Here is a 17,205-nt window from a genome sequence, read left to right on the forward strand (position 1 = left end):
ACACGGTGTAGCAGCCATTCAGGAATGCTCCCCTAATCACTGCTGCTTGCCAAAACCAACCCCGGGGAGATAACGAGCCTGGCAGCTGAACGCAGCGCTAACGAGCCCCCCCCCCCCCCTCAGGGTGTCGCCGTGACACCTGAAACTCATGCCGGGAGCAACCACGTCGACACAGTGTTTTTTTAACGAAGGGTTCCGATCACGAGGGGGACGAGAGACAGGAAACATACAAAGCGCTCCAGGGTGTTTAGAGAGAGAGAGGGGGGATAGAGATAGAGGGTGAGAGAGAGAGAGAGAGAGAGAGAGAGAGAGAGAGAGAGAGAGAGAGAGAGAGAGAGAGAGAGAGATAGGTAGAGAGAGAGTGCGAGAGAGACAGATAGGTAGAGAGAGGTAGAGATCAAAACAGAGAGACAGAGAGAGCTAGAGACAGAGAGACAGAGAGACAGAGAGAGCTAGAGACAGAGAGACAGAGAGACAGAGAGACAGAGAGACAGAGAGAGCTAGAGGGAGAGCTAGAGAGAGACAGAGAGAGGTGGAGAGAGAAAGAGACAGTGAGACAGAGAGAGAGACAGAGAGGTAGAGGGAGACAGATAGGAAGAGAGAGGTAGATATCAAGACAGAGACACACACAGAGAGACAGAGACAGAGTCAGAGAGAGCTAGAGAGAGAGAGTCAGAGAGAGCTAGAGGGAGAGCTAGAGTGGGAGAGAGAGGTGGAGAGAGGCAGAGAAAGTGAGACAGAGAGAGAGACAGAGAGAGAGACAGAGGTAGAGAGAGACAGAGAGAGAAAGACAGAGAGAGAGACATAGACAAAAAAGAGAGCGAGAGAGAGAGAGAGAGAGCGATAGATAGAGAGAGACAGACAGACAGACAAACAAATAGACAGAGGGGAAAAGGAGAGGCTAAGCGGAAAAAAGGAAAGAAGGAAAACTGCGACAGCGATGGAAGGCATGGAGAGAGTGAGATTCGGGAGGGGTGGATGCCGAGTCGTCGATGGAAATAACCGCCGTCCTCCACAGTCCCCACCAACCGTGTGAGGGTGTTTGGGTTCTGGGTCGGATTCGGGAGCCCACCTCCACCTCTTACTGTGAGCCACTGAAGTCACCTGCTGGGCCTCATCCAAGCAAGAGACCACTGATGGATGTTTGGTTGAATGCAGAACCCTGAAGCCTCAGTGGTTTCTGCAAATGCTTGCTCCCTCTCCGCATAGAAATACAGTAGTTGATTCGCAAGTTTTTTTTAATCTTTTTTTATTTAGTGTGCAAATTAAATATTAACGTGGGCTTGTGTACAGTGCACAAAAATAATCCATAAATCCAGAAAACGAGATTATTGTTACAGGGCAGAGGGAATATTCCCGGGCAGGGTAATTAAACTGCGTAACTTGGCTCCTCCGGGGGGCTACAAATTGAACAATCGAATGCGAGAAGTCAGATATTAAATGGAAAATAAAAGCCCACTGACCGGGTACACTACAGAGAAAAATCGAAGCCACTCTCCATATAGTAGTTCTGCTATCCTCCTCCTCTGCTTTTGTTCATCGAGTGCACCTCTTGGTCTTAAACCGAGAAGGCACGCACCACAGGGCTATACCGCACTCTGAGGCGGAGTAGGAAGTGATGAAATCCCACGAAACGCCGCGTCCCCCAACGCCATATGTCCCTCTGAGAAGTTGAGCTCCCCGACAGACGTGGTGGTTCGTGTCGGTATGTGCGTGCTTGCCTACGTGTTTGTGTGTGTGGGTGTGTGTGTGTGTGTGTGTGTGTGTGTGTGTGTGTGTGTGTGTGTGTGTGTGTGTGTGTGTGTGTGTGTGTGTGTGTGTGTGTGTGTGTGTGCCGTCGTGCGTGTATGGCTTCAGACAGCTTTGATCTGGCGAGATCCGTCTTTTCTTCAGCCGAGCTACTGGCGGTTTCTTCGGTGATTGCCTCCTTAATTAAATCAATTCCTCTTCGTGGACCCGGGGTGTTCGTCCATTACAGTTCTTAATAGAGACGAGGAGAGAGAGGGAGAGGGAGGGAGAGAGAGGGAGAGGGAAGGAGAGGGAGGGAGAGGGAGGGAGAGGGTGCGACTGCCTTAAAGGGCTTTGAAAGGTGTGAGTCTGTGCGTGTCAGAGGGGTTGATAGATGATAGAGGGAGGAACAGATGAGAGAGGGGGGATGGAGGTGGAGAGGGAGGCGTGGGCGGTGGGATTGAAGGAGGGAGCAGACTGAATGGCAAAGGTGGAAGAGGGGGAGGAGGGGGAGAACAGAGAAAAACTGTTTAAAAACGCGAGCGCAGGTTGAGGAGGGGCAAGTTGGGGTGCGGGGGGTACAACTCAAACAACAAGGTGAACCTCTAGAAATGACGAGGAGGAGGATAAGCATGCACGGTGAGGAAGAGGAGTGGATGAGTTGATGAATAAATGCGCTTACAGCCGGGAGAAGGCAGCGACGTGGCCAGCAGCTTAGGGACAGACATTTGCCAACACCGATCTCTCCATCCGTCTTCTTTCTCGATGCTCCTTTCTCGCCCTCTCCTTCTTCATCTATCTCTCTCATTCCATCTCTCTCCCCCCCCCCTCCCTCTATGCATCGCGGCCTCTCGCTCTCCATCTCCGTCTCTCTCTGTACTCATTATCTCAATCTCTCGCTCTCTCGCTCTCATCAAAATGCTATTCATCCTCCTCCAAGTGATAAAGACGCCCGGGCACCTGGGCCGATACCCCCCTCCCCCCCGTGTGTGGGACGGGGTCGAAGGGCGAGTGGTGGGGAGTTATCCACTCCCTGCATTAGCGGGAAGAGGGTTAGAGGGAGGATACAGACATACGGTGTTGGATATCGGATAACCAATAGTGGGGAGCGAGGGCGAACAAATAGAAAGGAAAGAGAGACAGCCATTGTGGTAGTCAAGCTCCCACTGACAAGAGATGAGGAGAAAGGCTCTCATTAGGCTCTGGTTCGGCCCTCTCTGTGAAACAGCTCCCCATGGGGGGAACGGCGGTTCTGTGGTGTTGTTATGTTGCAGGCTTTCAGCTGCAGCCGAAGATGGCTCCCTTTCAACAGCAGGAGCAGTAGCTTAGCCTCGCGGGGGGACCAGAAATTCCCTTGCCCGGGTTTTCTTGAGGTCTGAGTCATGGCCCGTCTTTCACGTTCCACCGGTGAACCCGTAATAAAATCAGCTCGACGATAAGGGCGGAGGGGAGGAATCAAAGCCGTTAAGAGAGGGGCTTTTACTTTGGCGAACAGGAAATGGAGGATCGGTGCGCCGGAGGAATTGAGTTAACAGCCCGCTAAAGGTGTGTTTAGGGTGTAACTGTAACCGGCCAGGCACTCAGTGGGGGTGCTGTGCACAGCGTGAACCCAGAGCGGCCATTGGGCGTTTATAGTCGCCGTGCCGACGTAGGTCACGTTGCTGTGGAAGCATGCCGCTTGTATGAAGCTGTAAACACGTGGCGTCACACGGTCAAAAACTCTGCTGGACAGGAGTCGGGATACTTGGTAGGGGCCACATGTCCCTCAAAATTGAGGGCCATGATTGATGTCGTTTCAGTTTTCAACGTATTATAGACCATTTCAGTATAAAATCGTGAATATACTCTGATATGGGGGCAGATTTCAACCACTACCCCTTGCCCCTCCCAAGGGCAAGTCGAAAAAGAGAGGTAGGGGTAAAACTCAGAAATGGGATTGTGCCAGATTGTAGTCTTTATCCGGAAAGATTTTACCCCGAACTTGAAAAAAATCGGATAATAGCTTGATCCCTTCGTGGACCCATAAGGGATTCAAAATTCAACAAACGTCCATTTTGAAGGGTGCCGCGAATTTGGATTATCTGTGCTCTTCCACCTCTCTAACCTCTCTCACCACCTCCCTCCCACTCTCTCCCTCCCCTCCCTCTCTCCCTCCTTCCCCTAATCCTCTCCTTGTGTATCTTGCCTCCCTCTCTGCTTTCGACCTCCGCCCTTCTCTCCCCCTCCCTACTCTCTGTTCTCCTCCCCCTCTCCTTGTGTGCCTCCTCTCTCTCTCTCTCTCTCTCTCTCTCTCTCTCTCTCTCTTCTCCCCCCCTCTCCTTATGTGCCTCCTCTCTCTCTCTCTCTCTCTCTCTCTCTCTCTCTCTCTCTCTCTCTCTCTCTCTCCTCCCCCCCTGCCCCCCTCCCTCTCTCTCTCTCTCTCTCTCTCTCTCCCCCCCTCCCTCCCCTCCCCCCCCACCCTCCCCTCCCTCCTCTCTCTCCCCAGGCGACGGTGGCGGCGTTCGCGGCCAGCGAGGGCCACTCCCACCCCCGCGTGGTGGAGCTGCCCAAGACGGAGGAGGGCCTGGGCTTCAACGTGATGGGCGGCAAGGAGCAGAACTCGCCCATCTACATCTCCCGCATCATCCCAGGGGGCGTGGCCGAGAGGCAGGGCGGGCTCAAGCGCGGTGACCAGCTGCTGTCCGTCAACGGCGTGGTGGGTGCCGAACGTAGTGCGCAACCACCGCTAAAAGCTAGCATTGATTGTTGGGCCAACCAGCTGCTGTCCGTCAACGGCGTGGTGGGTGCCGAACGTAGTGCGCAACCACCGCTAAAAGCTAGATTGCATTGATTGTTGGGCCAACCCTCCTTATTGGGCCCGTCCAAGAACTACATTTACATTTACATTCAGGGCATTTAGCAAATGCTTTTATCTAAAGTGACTTACAATAACATTTGCCAGAAGAAAGAGAAACAACAATATATATCGCTGTCGGTACAGTAAAGATTTTCATAGAACTAAGTGCCAAGCACTAACAATCGTTAGTTTAACCCATTCCCTGTATACAATAAGGCTAGCTAGGATAAGATGCAACCCAATGCTAGGTACCATAGAACTAGGTAGAACTAGATGGAACCAGAACTAGATAGAACCAGAAATATTATTACTATTACTAATTCTGGGTCCTTGTATGCCTGTATGTAAGGTTGGTGTTGGTGTTCGCTGAAACACTGTTCGATGCTGTGTTTACTTTCTGGCTGGTGACGCAGACATGGGTTGATACTTCCTGTTTGAACAGGAAGTCATTGAGAAGGACGCTTCACTGCTCCTCAAGTCTTCCTTGATGCATCATAAATTCCCAGAAAGACGGATTGGATTAAAGCATCGGCTGAATGATTAAGTGGCAAAAAAGCTTTCAATTGAGTTAGAGTTCAAAGGTCAGGACTGACATCACGCTTCTGTGTCGGCTCTCTGTAGTCGAGAGGAAAATCACCAGACCCCCCATAAACCTTTTCACCACTGGCCTGCGTCATAGCTCTGCTACTAATGAGGTCAATGGAAGATGCTACTTTATTTAAAAGCTTTAATAGGTCTCAGGAGGCACCTTTAGCCAACTATGAAGAGATAAGCTTCCTACATTATGCTTTATGAAGTTACTAGAGTCCAACTTTGGCAGTTGGGGAGGCAGACCAAAGTCTGGAAATACCTTAAACGACCCCTCCAAGCACACACACACACACACACACACACACACACACACACACACACACACACACACACACACACACACACACACACACACACACACACACACACACACACACACACACACACACACACACACACAAACACACTTACTTTAATTGAATGGCCGCTCCATCTTTCTCTTTCTTCTGTTCCTTTTCATCCAACCTCTCTCTGCCTTGACCTTCCCCTCTCGCCTCCGTCTCTTCCTTCGCTCGACCCTCTCCATCTCTCATTTCTCTCCCTCTGCACACCTCTTACCCAACCTCTCTCCATTTCTTCCTTCTCCTCCATCGCTGACTCCCCCACACACCAAATAACCCTTCATCTTCTTCTTCTCTTCCTCTCCTTCTCTTCCACCTCCTCCTATTCCTCTCCTTCTTCTCTTCCTCCTCCTCCTCCACCTTCCCTTCCTCCTCCTCTTCTTCTTCCTCCTCTTCCTCTCCTTCTTCCCTTCCTCCTTACCTCATTCACTCCCTCCTCGACTTCTTCTCTTTCTCCTCCTTCCTCCTTTTCTTCGCTTCCTCCGTCCTCCTCCTCCTCCTCCCCTACCTCCACCCCCTCCTCCTCCCCTCTCTCCTCCACCTCCTCCTCCCCTCCACCCCAACCTCCTCCCCTCTCTCCTCCAACCCACCCAACGTCCTCCTCCTCCACCCTACCCCTGCTCCTCCTGTCCTCCTCCCCCCACCCCCCCTCCCCTCGTCCCCACCCACCCCTCCACCTCCTACTCCTCCTCGTCCTCCTCATCCTTCTCTCTCCTCCCCCCCCCCCCCCCCCCCCCCCCCCCCAGAGTGTGGAGGGCGAGCATCACGAGAAGGCGGTGGAGCTGCTGAAGGCGGCGCGCGACAGCGTGAAGCTGGTGGTGCGCTACACGCCCAAGGTGCTGGAGGAGATGGAGGCGCGCTTCGAGAAGCTCCGCACCGCCCGCCGCCGCCAGCAGCAGCAGCAGATGCTGCAGCAGCAGCAGCAGCAGCAGCAGACGGGCAACAGCAGCCACGCGCCGTCACAGCAGCAGCAGCAGAACCACGCCTCGTAAGACCGGAGGTGAGGCGGTGGCCCCGTGGAAACCGTCTGTCGTAGAGAGAGCTGTTCCGATACCGACGCCAGTGTCGGAAATTCCTCCGATTACTGCCTAAATGCTGTAGTGGTATATGCTCAGTATCGGCCGGTACTCAAGTTTAGGAATCTGAATCGGTATCGGGAAGGATAGAAATGGTATCGGAACATCTCTAGTTGTACATTTGACGTCTTTCGTTTAATGTTTACATTTTACATTCGGTGCGTTAAGCAGACGCTTTTATAAGTACGGAAGAAAGAGATTCATTTGTCGGAAGAAAGAGAACCTACAATATATCGATGTCGGTACAGTAAGAATGTCCATAGAACCAAATGCCAAGCACTAACAATCGCTAGCTTAACATAAGTCCCCGTATCCAACACAGATAGGGAGGGTAAGATGCTACACAATGCTAAGTACTATTTTTAAGTGCCAGGATGCACGACATACAATAAGTATGTACTTTAAGTGCCAGGACGTACAACATAAATAAGAGCGTACATTAAGTGCGTAAGAGGGGAGTGGGGGCGGGGGGGCAATATCAATGATGTTGTGTCCGCAGTTCGTCATGAGGTGCTTACGGAGCATGTAAGCCTGATGATTTTTATTCTGCTGCGAGGGGTTCGTTCTGCCTTTGACATCCAGTGTATTCCAAACAAGCGTTGAGCTGCTCCCATGGCTGTGTCTCGGTCTCAGTCCGAGACCAGTAAGCCCATAAGAAGTGCCCTCGCTTTCCCAAACAGTGCCCACAAAATGATAAATCGACAGGTTTAAGTTCAGTGTTTCCATGCCGGTGGGAACCCTCAACGAGACTGAGAGGCGCACAGTTAGAATCTTGAGCGAAGATGATAGCTGCGGTTTGAGGCGGTTTGATCATTCAGAATACCGAGTCGTGAAGGAGTGGGTGTTTTCAAACCGACTGGAACGCAGCCCACGCATTACGTACTGAATAGAAATTAAGTGCTCAGTTCCCTGTAAATCATGGCAGATGATTTATATCTCGGCATAGACAATGTCCACAATTAACCTTGGGCCCCGGTGAACGGTCGGAATCCTTCAACATCGCTGCTCTCTTTGCAGATAAAACTTTTGATTGTCAATTTCTAATTGCTGGTTCTCGTTGTTCGTCAGACTGCGGCAGTCCTTTTCCGTCATGGACCGACCCTCCCTCCCAGAGTGCGGATTGGATATCATAGTTGTTGTCGTGTGTCTTTGAACGCACCGTGACCCAGACTGAACCGCAGAGAGGGACAGAGTGCGACTCTGAGGACTCAGAGGACGGGCTCATCAAGAGGCTAGGGAGGAGGGCTGGGGCAGGCGGGGGGGAGGGAGAGGGGAGAGAGTAGCGAGTAGAGAGAGGGAAGGGGTTGTCTGGGGACGCATGGAGAAGCGAGGGAAGATGGGGTAAGGGAGGAGGGAGGAGAGGGAGGGAGGGAGGAGGGAGGATGGAGGGGTTCGTTCCAGTTCAGGCCAATTCGTCTCACAAATATTCATACTTGCTGTGACCCCTCTGTGAGAGGGGATAAACGTGGCGAGTTCAACCACCATGTGACTGCCACTGCCCAAAGGCAAGGCATCCCGTGAGGGCCCAATTTCCACTAATTACTTTGTCAGACGATGATGTGTAGAGTGATTTTATATTCCTTTTAGGTATTACATTTTCTTAGAGATTCTCGTAATTGCTTGAGATTAGAAGACATCCCGCCCCAGACTGAATGGCTGTGGTGTTTTCCGTTTGAGGGGTTACAAAAGGAAAGGCCTTCATTGTTTGGTTAGGCTACCTTAAGAGAAAACGCAGTATACGATGTGATGCCAACAATGAACATTATCCTTCCTATCTATCTAATTATTGGAACAAACAAACAGCAACTCATCAAGCTGTTGAGAACTCAGAGACTCTGCGTGCATGCTGATGAGTGACGTGGGCGGGAGGGAGAGAGAGAGAGAGAGAGAGAGAGAGAGGGAGGGTGTATTAGTGGGAGGGATGGCGTGAGGAAGATAGCATGAGTGATTGAGGAAACCTGGTCATGCTAGGACTTCATTTGTAGTTGCTCCAATATTGATTGGATGTTTAGTTCCCGGCCTCACTTGGAAATGCTTCTTCATGAGAGCATGTCTCTGAATCGATAATGAAAATGTAAATCCAAAGCAGGCGGAAAGAAAAACCTCATAATAGCGCTATTATTTTGAAAAAACACCAGATGTCTTCATTTGAATTGTAATCATCAATGCCAAAATATGAAATAACGTTCCCTGGTGATTCACGAAAATAAATTATAAATCTGGGCAGGGAAAGGATTTAAAACACTGAGGCCAAACTGCTGAGCTGAGAGATTAATATGGCCGCCACAAACCGGTTGGTTCTTAATGGATGTAAGGAGCAATATCACCCTTATTATGCAGTATGGGCCTGTTTGATGAGGTGGTGCATATCACAATACTTCAACGACCAAAGAACGACCCGCAAACCATTCTATCAGGGGATGTTTCAACGCATTTCAGGACACCGAAAAACGGAGGCAGTTTTAGGATTATTTTTCGGTTAGGATTTTTACAGAGAGATTATTCCAGATAACGTATAATTTGATTGCGCCATCCACTGGAAGAATGTTGGTAGGGTCAGGGTTATTGTGTTTTAATACTGAATTCTAGTTTAGGTTCAGTACATCGTCTTCCATTCATTCACATTCATCGTATTTACGAGATGGTAAAAATCACCTGAGGCTCACAAATTACATGCTGAAATCTGTGTTCACCTTCTTTCTCTTCGTGTTTCTTTCGAGCCATCAAGTCGCTGCAGGCATGGATCATTATTCGGCAATTGGAAAACATAATCTTGGCCATCAGTAGTAAACTGTAAAACCCGTGAACGGTTTCGAATCAACACCATGTAGACTGGCCACTGTAGAAACACTTAATAATAATAATAATAATAATAATAATAATAATAATAATAATAACAGATTCGATTTATATAGCGCTTTTCTAAATACTAAAATATACTTTACAGAGTGAACACAAAATAAAATAAAATAACGTATATTAGTAAGAAGATAAAAAAGGAGGTAGCGGAGAGGAGGGAAGGAGGTTATGTGGTGAAAGCAATCTTAAGAAGTTGTTTTTTTTAGGGCCTGTTTAAATGAAGGGCGTGTGTTGGATGTGGTTGGCGAGGGAGTTCAGAGGGAAAGTGCGGCAACTGAGAAGGCCCTGTCTCCCCTGCTGCGAGCTCCTTCAACTCAGGCCAATTAGTCGTGTTCGGTAGAATATCTCCGTAACGAACAGGAAACCACGCCTTTGCCGCTCCCGGTTCCCAGCCGAGGATCAGTGCCGTCTCTCCTCAGAAGATCTGCTACAACACAGGGTTGCTGGCTCCGAGATCGGGGCCGTCAGAACTGTGTGTCGCCATACAACTCTCCGCCGTCTCAAATGGGTTTCTCCTCCGTAGCGATCAAAAGTAACATGCTGTTGTCAGAGGAAATACCTCGGGCGCCTAGCCAGACGCAGAAACTGGGAGGGGGAGAAAAACAAAACCCACGAGAAAGCGAAAGTGAAAGTGGATTCCGAAAGTTGAAGAGAAATTACATGTTCTCCGTCTTCAGGGGGAGTAGACGTTGAGTTTGATCTCTCCCACCGGGTGGGGGTTTATCAAAGTCATAACAAGACAGCGCAAGGAGCACGCAATCTCGGCGACATTGTTCCCCGTATCCTCGGAAACTAAAGCGGCGCGATTCAACAAACGGTCTGCGTTCGCATAGCAGCGCCCCTTACATCGCGCTCTTGGCTGTTTGAGTCGACACGAAGGGTCTATAAATATTTTAATAACGTAGCCTAGCCTGTGATGAAACGTCTGTTGGTCGAGTGTGTGTGTGTGTGTGTGTGTGTGTGTGTGTGTGTGTGTGTGTGTGTGTGTGTGTGTGTGTGTGTGTGTGTGTGTGTGTGTGTGTGTGTGTGTGTGTCCACAATGTTGTGTGCGTGCACGATGTTGTTATTACCAGGATTTGAAAGATTTCCATGAAAGTTCTCTCTAGAACAAACGATTGAAACAGAACGAGTCATTAATCTAGAACGAGAGAGTGTGTCGATGGTGATACGATACGTGGGCAAATTGACCGTCAAGTTGACTCAGAGAGAGGCAAATATGGCGACAGCCCGGGAGGGAATCACGTCTGAATACAAACCAAAGGCTGTTGATCCGTCGACACCAAACTGTCAAAGTGCCAGAAGAAAGTGAATCGTACCAAAGGGGAATCAGATCAACCCAGCCCCCTACTGCTCCTTACCCCCTCAAAGTGTGTTCCTACGAGGGGAGGGGAGGGAGGGCTAGAGAGAGAGAGAGAGAGAGAGACAGACAGACAGACAGACAGACAGACAGACAGACAGACAGACAGACAGACAGACAGACAGACAGACAGACAGACAGACAGACAGACAGACAGACAGACAGACAGACAGACAGACAGACAGACAGACAGACAGACAGACAGACAGACAGACAGACAGAGTCCTAGAGGGAGAGAGCCAGACAGACAGAGTCCTAGAGGGAGAGAGCTAGAGAGAGAGCCAGACAGACAGACAGAGTGCGAGAGAGAGCCAGACAGACAGACAGAGTGCTAGAGGGAGAGAGAGAGCCAGACAGAGAGCGAGAGAGAGGGAAAGAGACGGACAGACAGAGGGCCAGACAGACAGACAGAGCCAGAGAGAGGGACCCGTCAGGGAGCTTGTAAGGGCTGTGTAATGTAACCATACTCTCAGCAGGGGGCCGTGTTTTATCTCAGCATGGCCCGCTGACCCCAGACGGCGTCCTCTTGGCAGTGGTACCGCCACAGGATGCCAGCGGCAGCACGCCACAGGGGCTCTGGCCCACATAGTAGGCCTGCTCGCCTCTCTCTCTCTCTCTCTCTCTCTCTCTCTCTCTCTCTCTCTCTCTCTCTCTCCCTCTCCATCAACTTGAAACAGCGTTGATTCAGTTGGTTCATATCCCCTCCCGATAAGGAGCAGGAGGGGAGAGGGGGTTGGGTGTCTTGGCTCCCTGCCAAGAGGTACTGGGTTCGAACCCCGATGTCTACAGTCTAACACACGAGTTGTCTAACCCCTACCTGCTCCTCAACAACATGCATATGAACTCACTGTTCATAATCCCCCTTTTACACACTTTTTGTATGTTGTACTTCCTTGCACCAAAATAGTACTTAGCACCGTGTAGCATCTTATCCTAGGCATCTTTGTTTTATACGGGGAATGGGTTAACCTAAAAACTGTTAGTGCTTGGCACTTGTTTCTATGAACATCCTTGCTGTACAGACAGTGATAAATTGTTTCTCTTTCTTCTGACAAAATGTATTCATTGTTAACCGCTTTGGATAAAAGCATCTGCTAAATGCCCTAATAGCAAATGTAATAATCACAGTTGATTAGAATACCGTCCGTATGCCGAGATGCTAGTGTCTTACAATACTGCAAGGCCATGCATTCGTAGCATGGCCGCTCCCCACCAACCCCAGTGGGCAGGGATTCGAACCCCTAACCCCTGGTTCTGTTAACACTGTGCTCTAGAGTTTCAGCTAGCCAGGACTGTTTCAGGCATATTGACTCTTGACCCCCAAATACACACTTACACGCACACAACCCCCAAATACACACTTACACACACACGAGACCCCCAAATACGCACTTCATTTACACACACGACCGTGATGACAGGTATTGGGGTACAAAAGACACCACCATGACTTGCAGTAGTCCATGCACACACACGCACGCACGCACGCACGCACGCACGCACGCACGCACGCACGCACGCACGCACGCACGCACGCACGCACGCACGCACGCACGCACGCACACACACACACACACACACACACACACACACACACACACACACACACACACACACACACACACACACACACACACAGAGCCGTCTATGGGGGTGATAGAGTTGAGGGTGATAAAGCAACTAACTATAATTAGTTTGACCTTTCAGCTTTCTAATGGTTTCTGTTCTACTCATGTTGTCCTTAATGAGGTCCTTCTTGTGTCCTCTTCTGTCTGCAATTATTTTAAACCGTATCATCTTGGCCTACTTTGGCGAATAAGGGAATATTGATAAAAACTAGGGCTGGGCAACGATTAAAAGTTTTAATCACGTTAATTGCATGAGTTCCTGCGATCAATCACGATAAATCGCATTGTTATACACAAAATACAATATTGAATTCAAAAGTAGGATATAGCACACTTTTTTGTGAATGCACTGCCATATGAACGAAAGGGCTATGACATTTGTTGTGCAAACAGTTTTAACATCAAGTTCCATACCCTTCTCCACGTTTGTTTTTCCGCCAATTCTTCCGCCAAGGTCTGTTTCCTCTTCCCTGTGAGCGCCGCAGCAGCCATGCGTGGCATTCAGCAACATACTAGGCTCGCTCACGATGGACTTTAAAAAAATAAAAGCCAGTGAGCAACAGACTTTTACAATAAGAAAATAAATAATAAAAACTGCGTTAATGCAAGATAGAATAATTGTCGGCGATAATTAATTAATTAGTTAACACGATGATAACGTGTTAACTTGCCCAGAGGTATCCCTATGTGCGTCTCCAGTGCATCTCTGCCCGTAAACCTACCTCTGGAGGAGTTGTTCTCAGATCCGGCTTCTTCTCTGCTCTCCTCTCCCGCAGGTTGTTCCAAAAGAAGAAGTGAAGGAGAAGGCGGCGTCCATCTTGAAAAAATAAAATGGCCGACAACATGAGACGAGAGGAACAACGTGGTCTAGATGGTCGTCTGCTCTCCTTGCAACATACCGACAATACACTACAGAAACTAAAGTAATAGACCCACCATGGATCCTTTTCCCATTGGGGTCACAGCAGGTAAACACAAGCGTAGCTCGCTAATCGTTAATCCTTTTATTTCTGAATTCACTGCCTGCCAGAATTGCTCTCTTCTTGGTGAGATTAGACCGATTTCACAGGGTGACATCGTAGGACTCACACAGGTGTCACTCATTGCACTTATCATGGGTCTACTCCTTTATCTACCAGGGCACAGGAAGTAGAATTACCTTCACTAGTTCATGGTGCTGTCACAGCTGCGCTGTTGGGTCCATTATAATCAAACCCTTGAGGGTTTTCCCCGCGGTTTTCTCGGAGTGGTGTGACCACTCAATCTGAATGACTCTGTTGACTTTGGCCCAAAAGTGGAATTAATGACCATATGCATCCAGGTGGCCTAACTTTCCATGGATTAAAATGAGTCGCGGTCAGACGTGGTGCAATCAGGAGGTGGAAGCACTCATCGAAATATGGTGGATGACGACATATGTTTTTTAAAATTGTATAATTATTTAGTGACCGAAAGGTTAAAAAAATTTGAATTATTTTTATTTTTTAAGTTGTTGCAACAATGAGTGCGCAATTGGTGGGAAAGTGATCGTATTCTCTGAGCCCTGCCCTGGGACATTAAAGGAAAATAACCAGAGTTAGTGATACATGGGACACCCGTGTTTGTCCTATGATGATATAAATGTAATTAAAACGTTCAATTCAATTGTACTTGTAGAGCCCTTAACCACAGGCACAGTCTCAAAGGGCTTCACAGGCCATACATTTATGACACGCCCCTGACCCTAACTCCCCCGGGGCAAGAAAAAACTCTCTTAATTATCAAGGAAGAGATCTGGAGAAGGAACGCTGAGTGGGGGATCCCTCGTTCCAGGGATGATCAGGAAGGCAATGAGGGCCATAATTGACATACAGGCAATTTTTTTTTGTTTTTCCCTTTATGATGCCTTTATTAAAAGAGTATCAGTATTCAAGAAGCATAATATCTATCTAGCTAGATAGATGTGTATAGCTAGCCTGCTGTATATCTCATTCATTATCCCCTCAAATAATTATGTGATGTTCTACATTTTAATGTCGGTGAAGGGCGGGTATTTCTGGCAGGGAGTGACATTTTGGCACAGCACCGTCATAAACAATATATAATTACTCTGCTGATGGTTTCGCACCGGAATCATTAAATAGAACAGGTCTATAATTAACGAGCTAGACTTTGCTTCTGACTGCTTGAAAAGGGTCCATGCGTTTGAGCTAAAAACACAAACTGGTGCTTTGACAAAACTAGGCGTGCATAAAGTGACGATAGAGTTGAAAGTCATTTTAAGTTATGTTTTCCTTTTCTATATATATTTGACCTTCAGTGAAAAAAGGTGTCCCTCTTTCTTCAGTTTCAACTTCTTGTGTTTGTGGTACTTTCAGTTTTATTTTTCAGTATGATTTGCTTTGTTAATCTTGCTGCTTGCTGACACCTGTTTTTGCTGTGGCCTTGTCTGCCATTTCCCATGAATATTGTTTCGTACAGTGACACTTCTGATGTTTTTGCGTTTCAACTGTTTCCCTTCTGTGTCCTCGAATGAATACCAATTCATTTTATCTGTGTGTGTGCCCGAGTTTGAGTGCGTGAGTGTGTGTGCACGACAAGCTGTCTGAAAAATTGTGATAAATCCTATTCTGTACCCATGTAATGATGATAATAATTGTAGCAGAAATAATTATTTTGTATCGGAATTATTTAGATTTAGCAATAACGCGTAACGTTAAATTCCACAATTTCGGTTCAGTAGTGTAGAGGCATTGGACGAGGTTGACCACTTAAAGGCCAAGTCAACTGGATCTTATGCACTGTGTGTCATGAGACAGCTTTCAAACCTCCTGCCACTCAAACACTGGATGATCAATTCTCAGCCCAGAAGTTTACATGCACACTCATTATCCGATCTCAATCTGGTGGAGGCAGTCATTCACATTATCGACTGCACCCCTTGAACAGCATACATTTCCGACATCAGGTTTACCTTGATGATTGATTTGATATACTTGTACACATATATACAGTACATATATGTAAGGTGTTTATACACACCTTAACAGTACTTTGGTCAGGATATTTATTCTGGCCATGCACAGAAAGGCTGGAGAAACATCTGATTCAAGAGATGCATAAATGGGGGTGTACAACTTCTGTTGAATACGTCAGTGGTCATGTAATCAACGTGGTCAGTATGTAAATACCGTACCTCAGCAAGCTAAGATGTGCATGTAAACGTGACTTGGGCCATTCATTGAGATCCTCATTGCAGTTCTATTGACTGCACAGTGAATGTGCAATATTCCAAACTATCACATTGCACTCGTTGCCGTTACAAAGTCGGACATTGATATATGAATTTTCCCAGAAGATGTTGTCTTTTGAGAGTTGCTATAATACAGCCAAAACCAAATCTTCCAAAAGATATTAAGTTATATACCCTCATCTACCAGACAAGTAGAATGTCAAATTATATCCATGTCGTCAGAGTGCAAAGTCTAAAGAATAGTAGCCTATAAGTTAGTTTATTTTTCCAAGAACCTATTTTTTTCGTTTCACTTCTCAAACGTGGACACAAACATAAAGTTTTATCATTAAATTCAAATATGTATATTTTGTATGTCACCTAGAACATTATTTATGAAGTCCTTTCAAATACTAACACATAGCTGATATCTGAACCATGTCTTATGCTAACTGAATTCCTAGATTTGCTTTTCTCTTTTCCCGTTGTGACGATCATAGTACATTTAATGTTGGACTCATTGGAGTGTCCCATCTTTCCTCTCGTAACTTAATTCATAAAACATTTGTGTTTACCTCGATAACTAATCCTACGTTCCAACGGCCGGGGTGTATTTATGAATACTCTTTAGAAAGTCACTGGGTTCGATCCCCATGTTCACAGACTTCCTGTAGATTCTAACCTCGACATGCTCCTTAATGACGTGTATCGTTGTGATATACGTTGTGAATTGCTATGGATTACAAACCTCTGCTTAATGACTTATAGGAGTTACACACAGCATTTGTTCAGTGGGTTTCCAGTGAGGAGCAATCCCCTGTTTTTTTTTTATGTATTCCATGCCAACACAGCCGGTGTTGGGAAGCCCGGTTTTCCAAACACGATTGTCTTGGAAGGTCATGGGAGAGTTTGGTGTAAAAAAAAAGTGATTTTATCGTTTCGTTTTACTTTGATGTTTGTTTTTCAATAACCAATAACCCAACTTGACAGAATCCTTTTTGTATTGTAAAAAATATAAATATAAATATCACAGGTAACCTTTCTTAATTGACATGCATTTTTGAAACTGGTAGTCCTTTACTTAACACACAGACAAGAAAATAAACTACACGTTGATATGCAATTGTTATACATACTATATTTGTATAAATAAATCTATGTGCTTGTGGTACAGTGATGAATGTGTGGACTCTTCTTTCCTTCATCTACGTCTGAGTTATTAATGTGACGATTACTACAGAACCTCGGTTGTCCTATTCATATCTCACTTTATAATAATGAATCTCCTCAACATTTTTTACCTACAAAGTTATAAATCTTACAGGAAATCTTTATTGTAATTAAAAACAGGTTTGCTGGAGTCTAATAGTGTCATTTATCAAAGGAAAACTTCTGAATTGTTCAACCTGAATCTAATTTTCAGATCATTTTGGGTCTAGACTTGGTGGGACAAAATAACAAACAGCCATAATGAGGCATAATGTAAAGAAACAAGTTGTATCTCTCTGTAGGGACGACTTGGTGGGACAAAATAACGAACAGCCATAATGAGGCATAATGTAAAGAAACGAGTTGTAA

General features: G+C 47.1%; 1 protein-coding gene across 2 annotated transcripts in view; it reads left to right on the top strand.

Moving 5' to 3' along the window:
- lin7a (lin-7 homolog A (C. elegans)) overlaps window positions 1–16,804 on the top strand; it is a 40,121-nt gene extending 23,317 nt beyond the window's left edge. The window contains exons 4-6 of one of the 2 annotated variants that reach the window (XM_030341905.1): window positions 4,214–4,423; window positions 6,243–6,496; window positions 13,193–16,804. In XM_030341905.1, the coding sequence (XP_030197765.1) occupies window positions 4,214–4,423; window positions 6,243–6,488 (456 nt within the window). In that variant the 3' untranslated portion in view covers window positions 6,489–6,496; window positions 13,193–16,804. The remainder of the gene's footprint in view (window positions 1–4,213; window positions 4,424–6,242; window positions 6,497–13,192) is intronic. The other variant, XM_030341904.1, reaches the window with a different exon arrangement.
- The last annotated feature ends 401 nt before the right edge of the window (window positions 16,805–17,205 follow it).

Source organism: Gadus morhua, chromosome 19, assembly GCF_902167405.1.
Source record: "Gadus morhua chromosome 19, gadMor3.0, whole genome shotgun sequence".
Lineage (NCBI taxonomy): Eukaryota > Metazoa > Chordata > Actinopteri > Gadiformes > Gadidae > Gadus > Gadus morhua.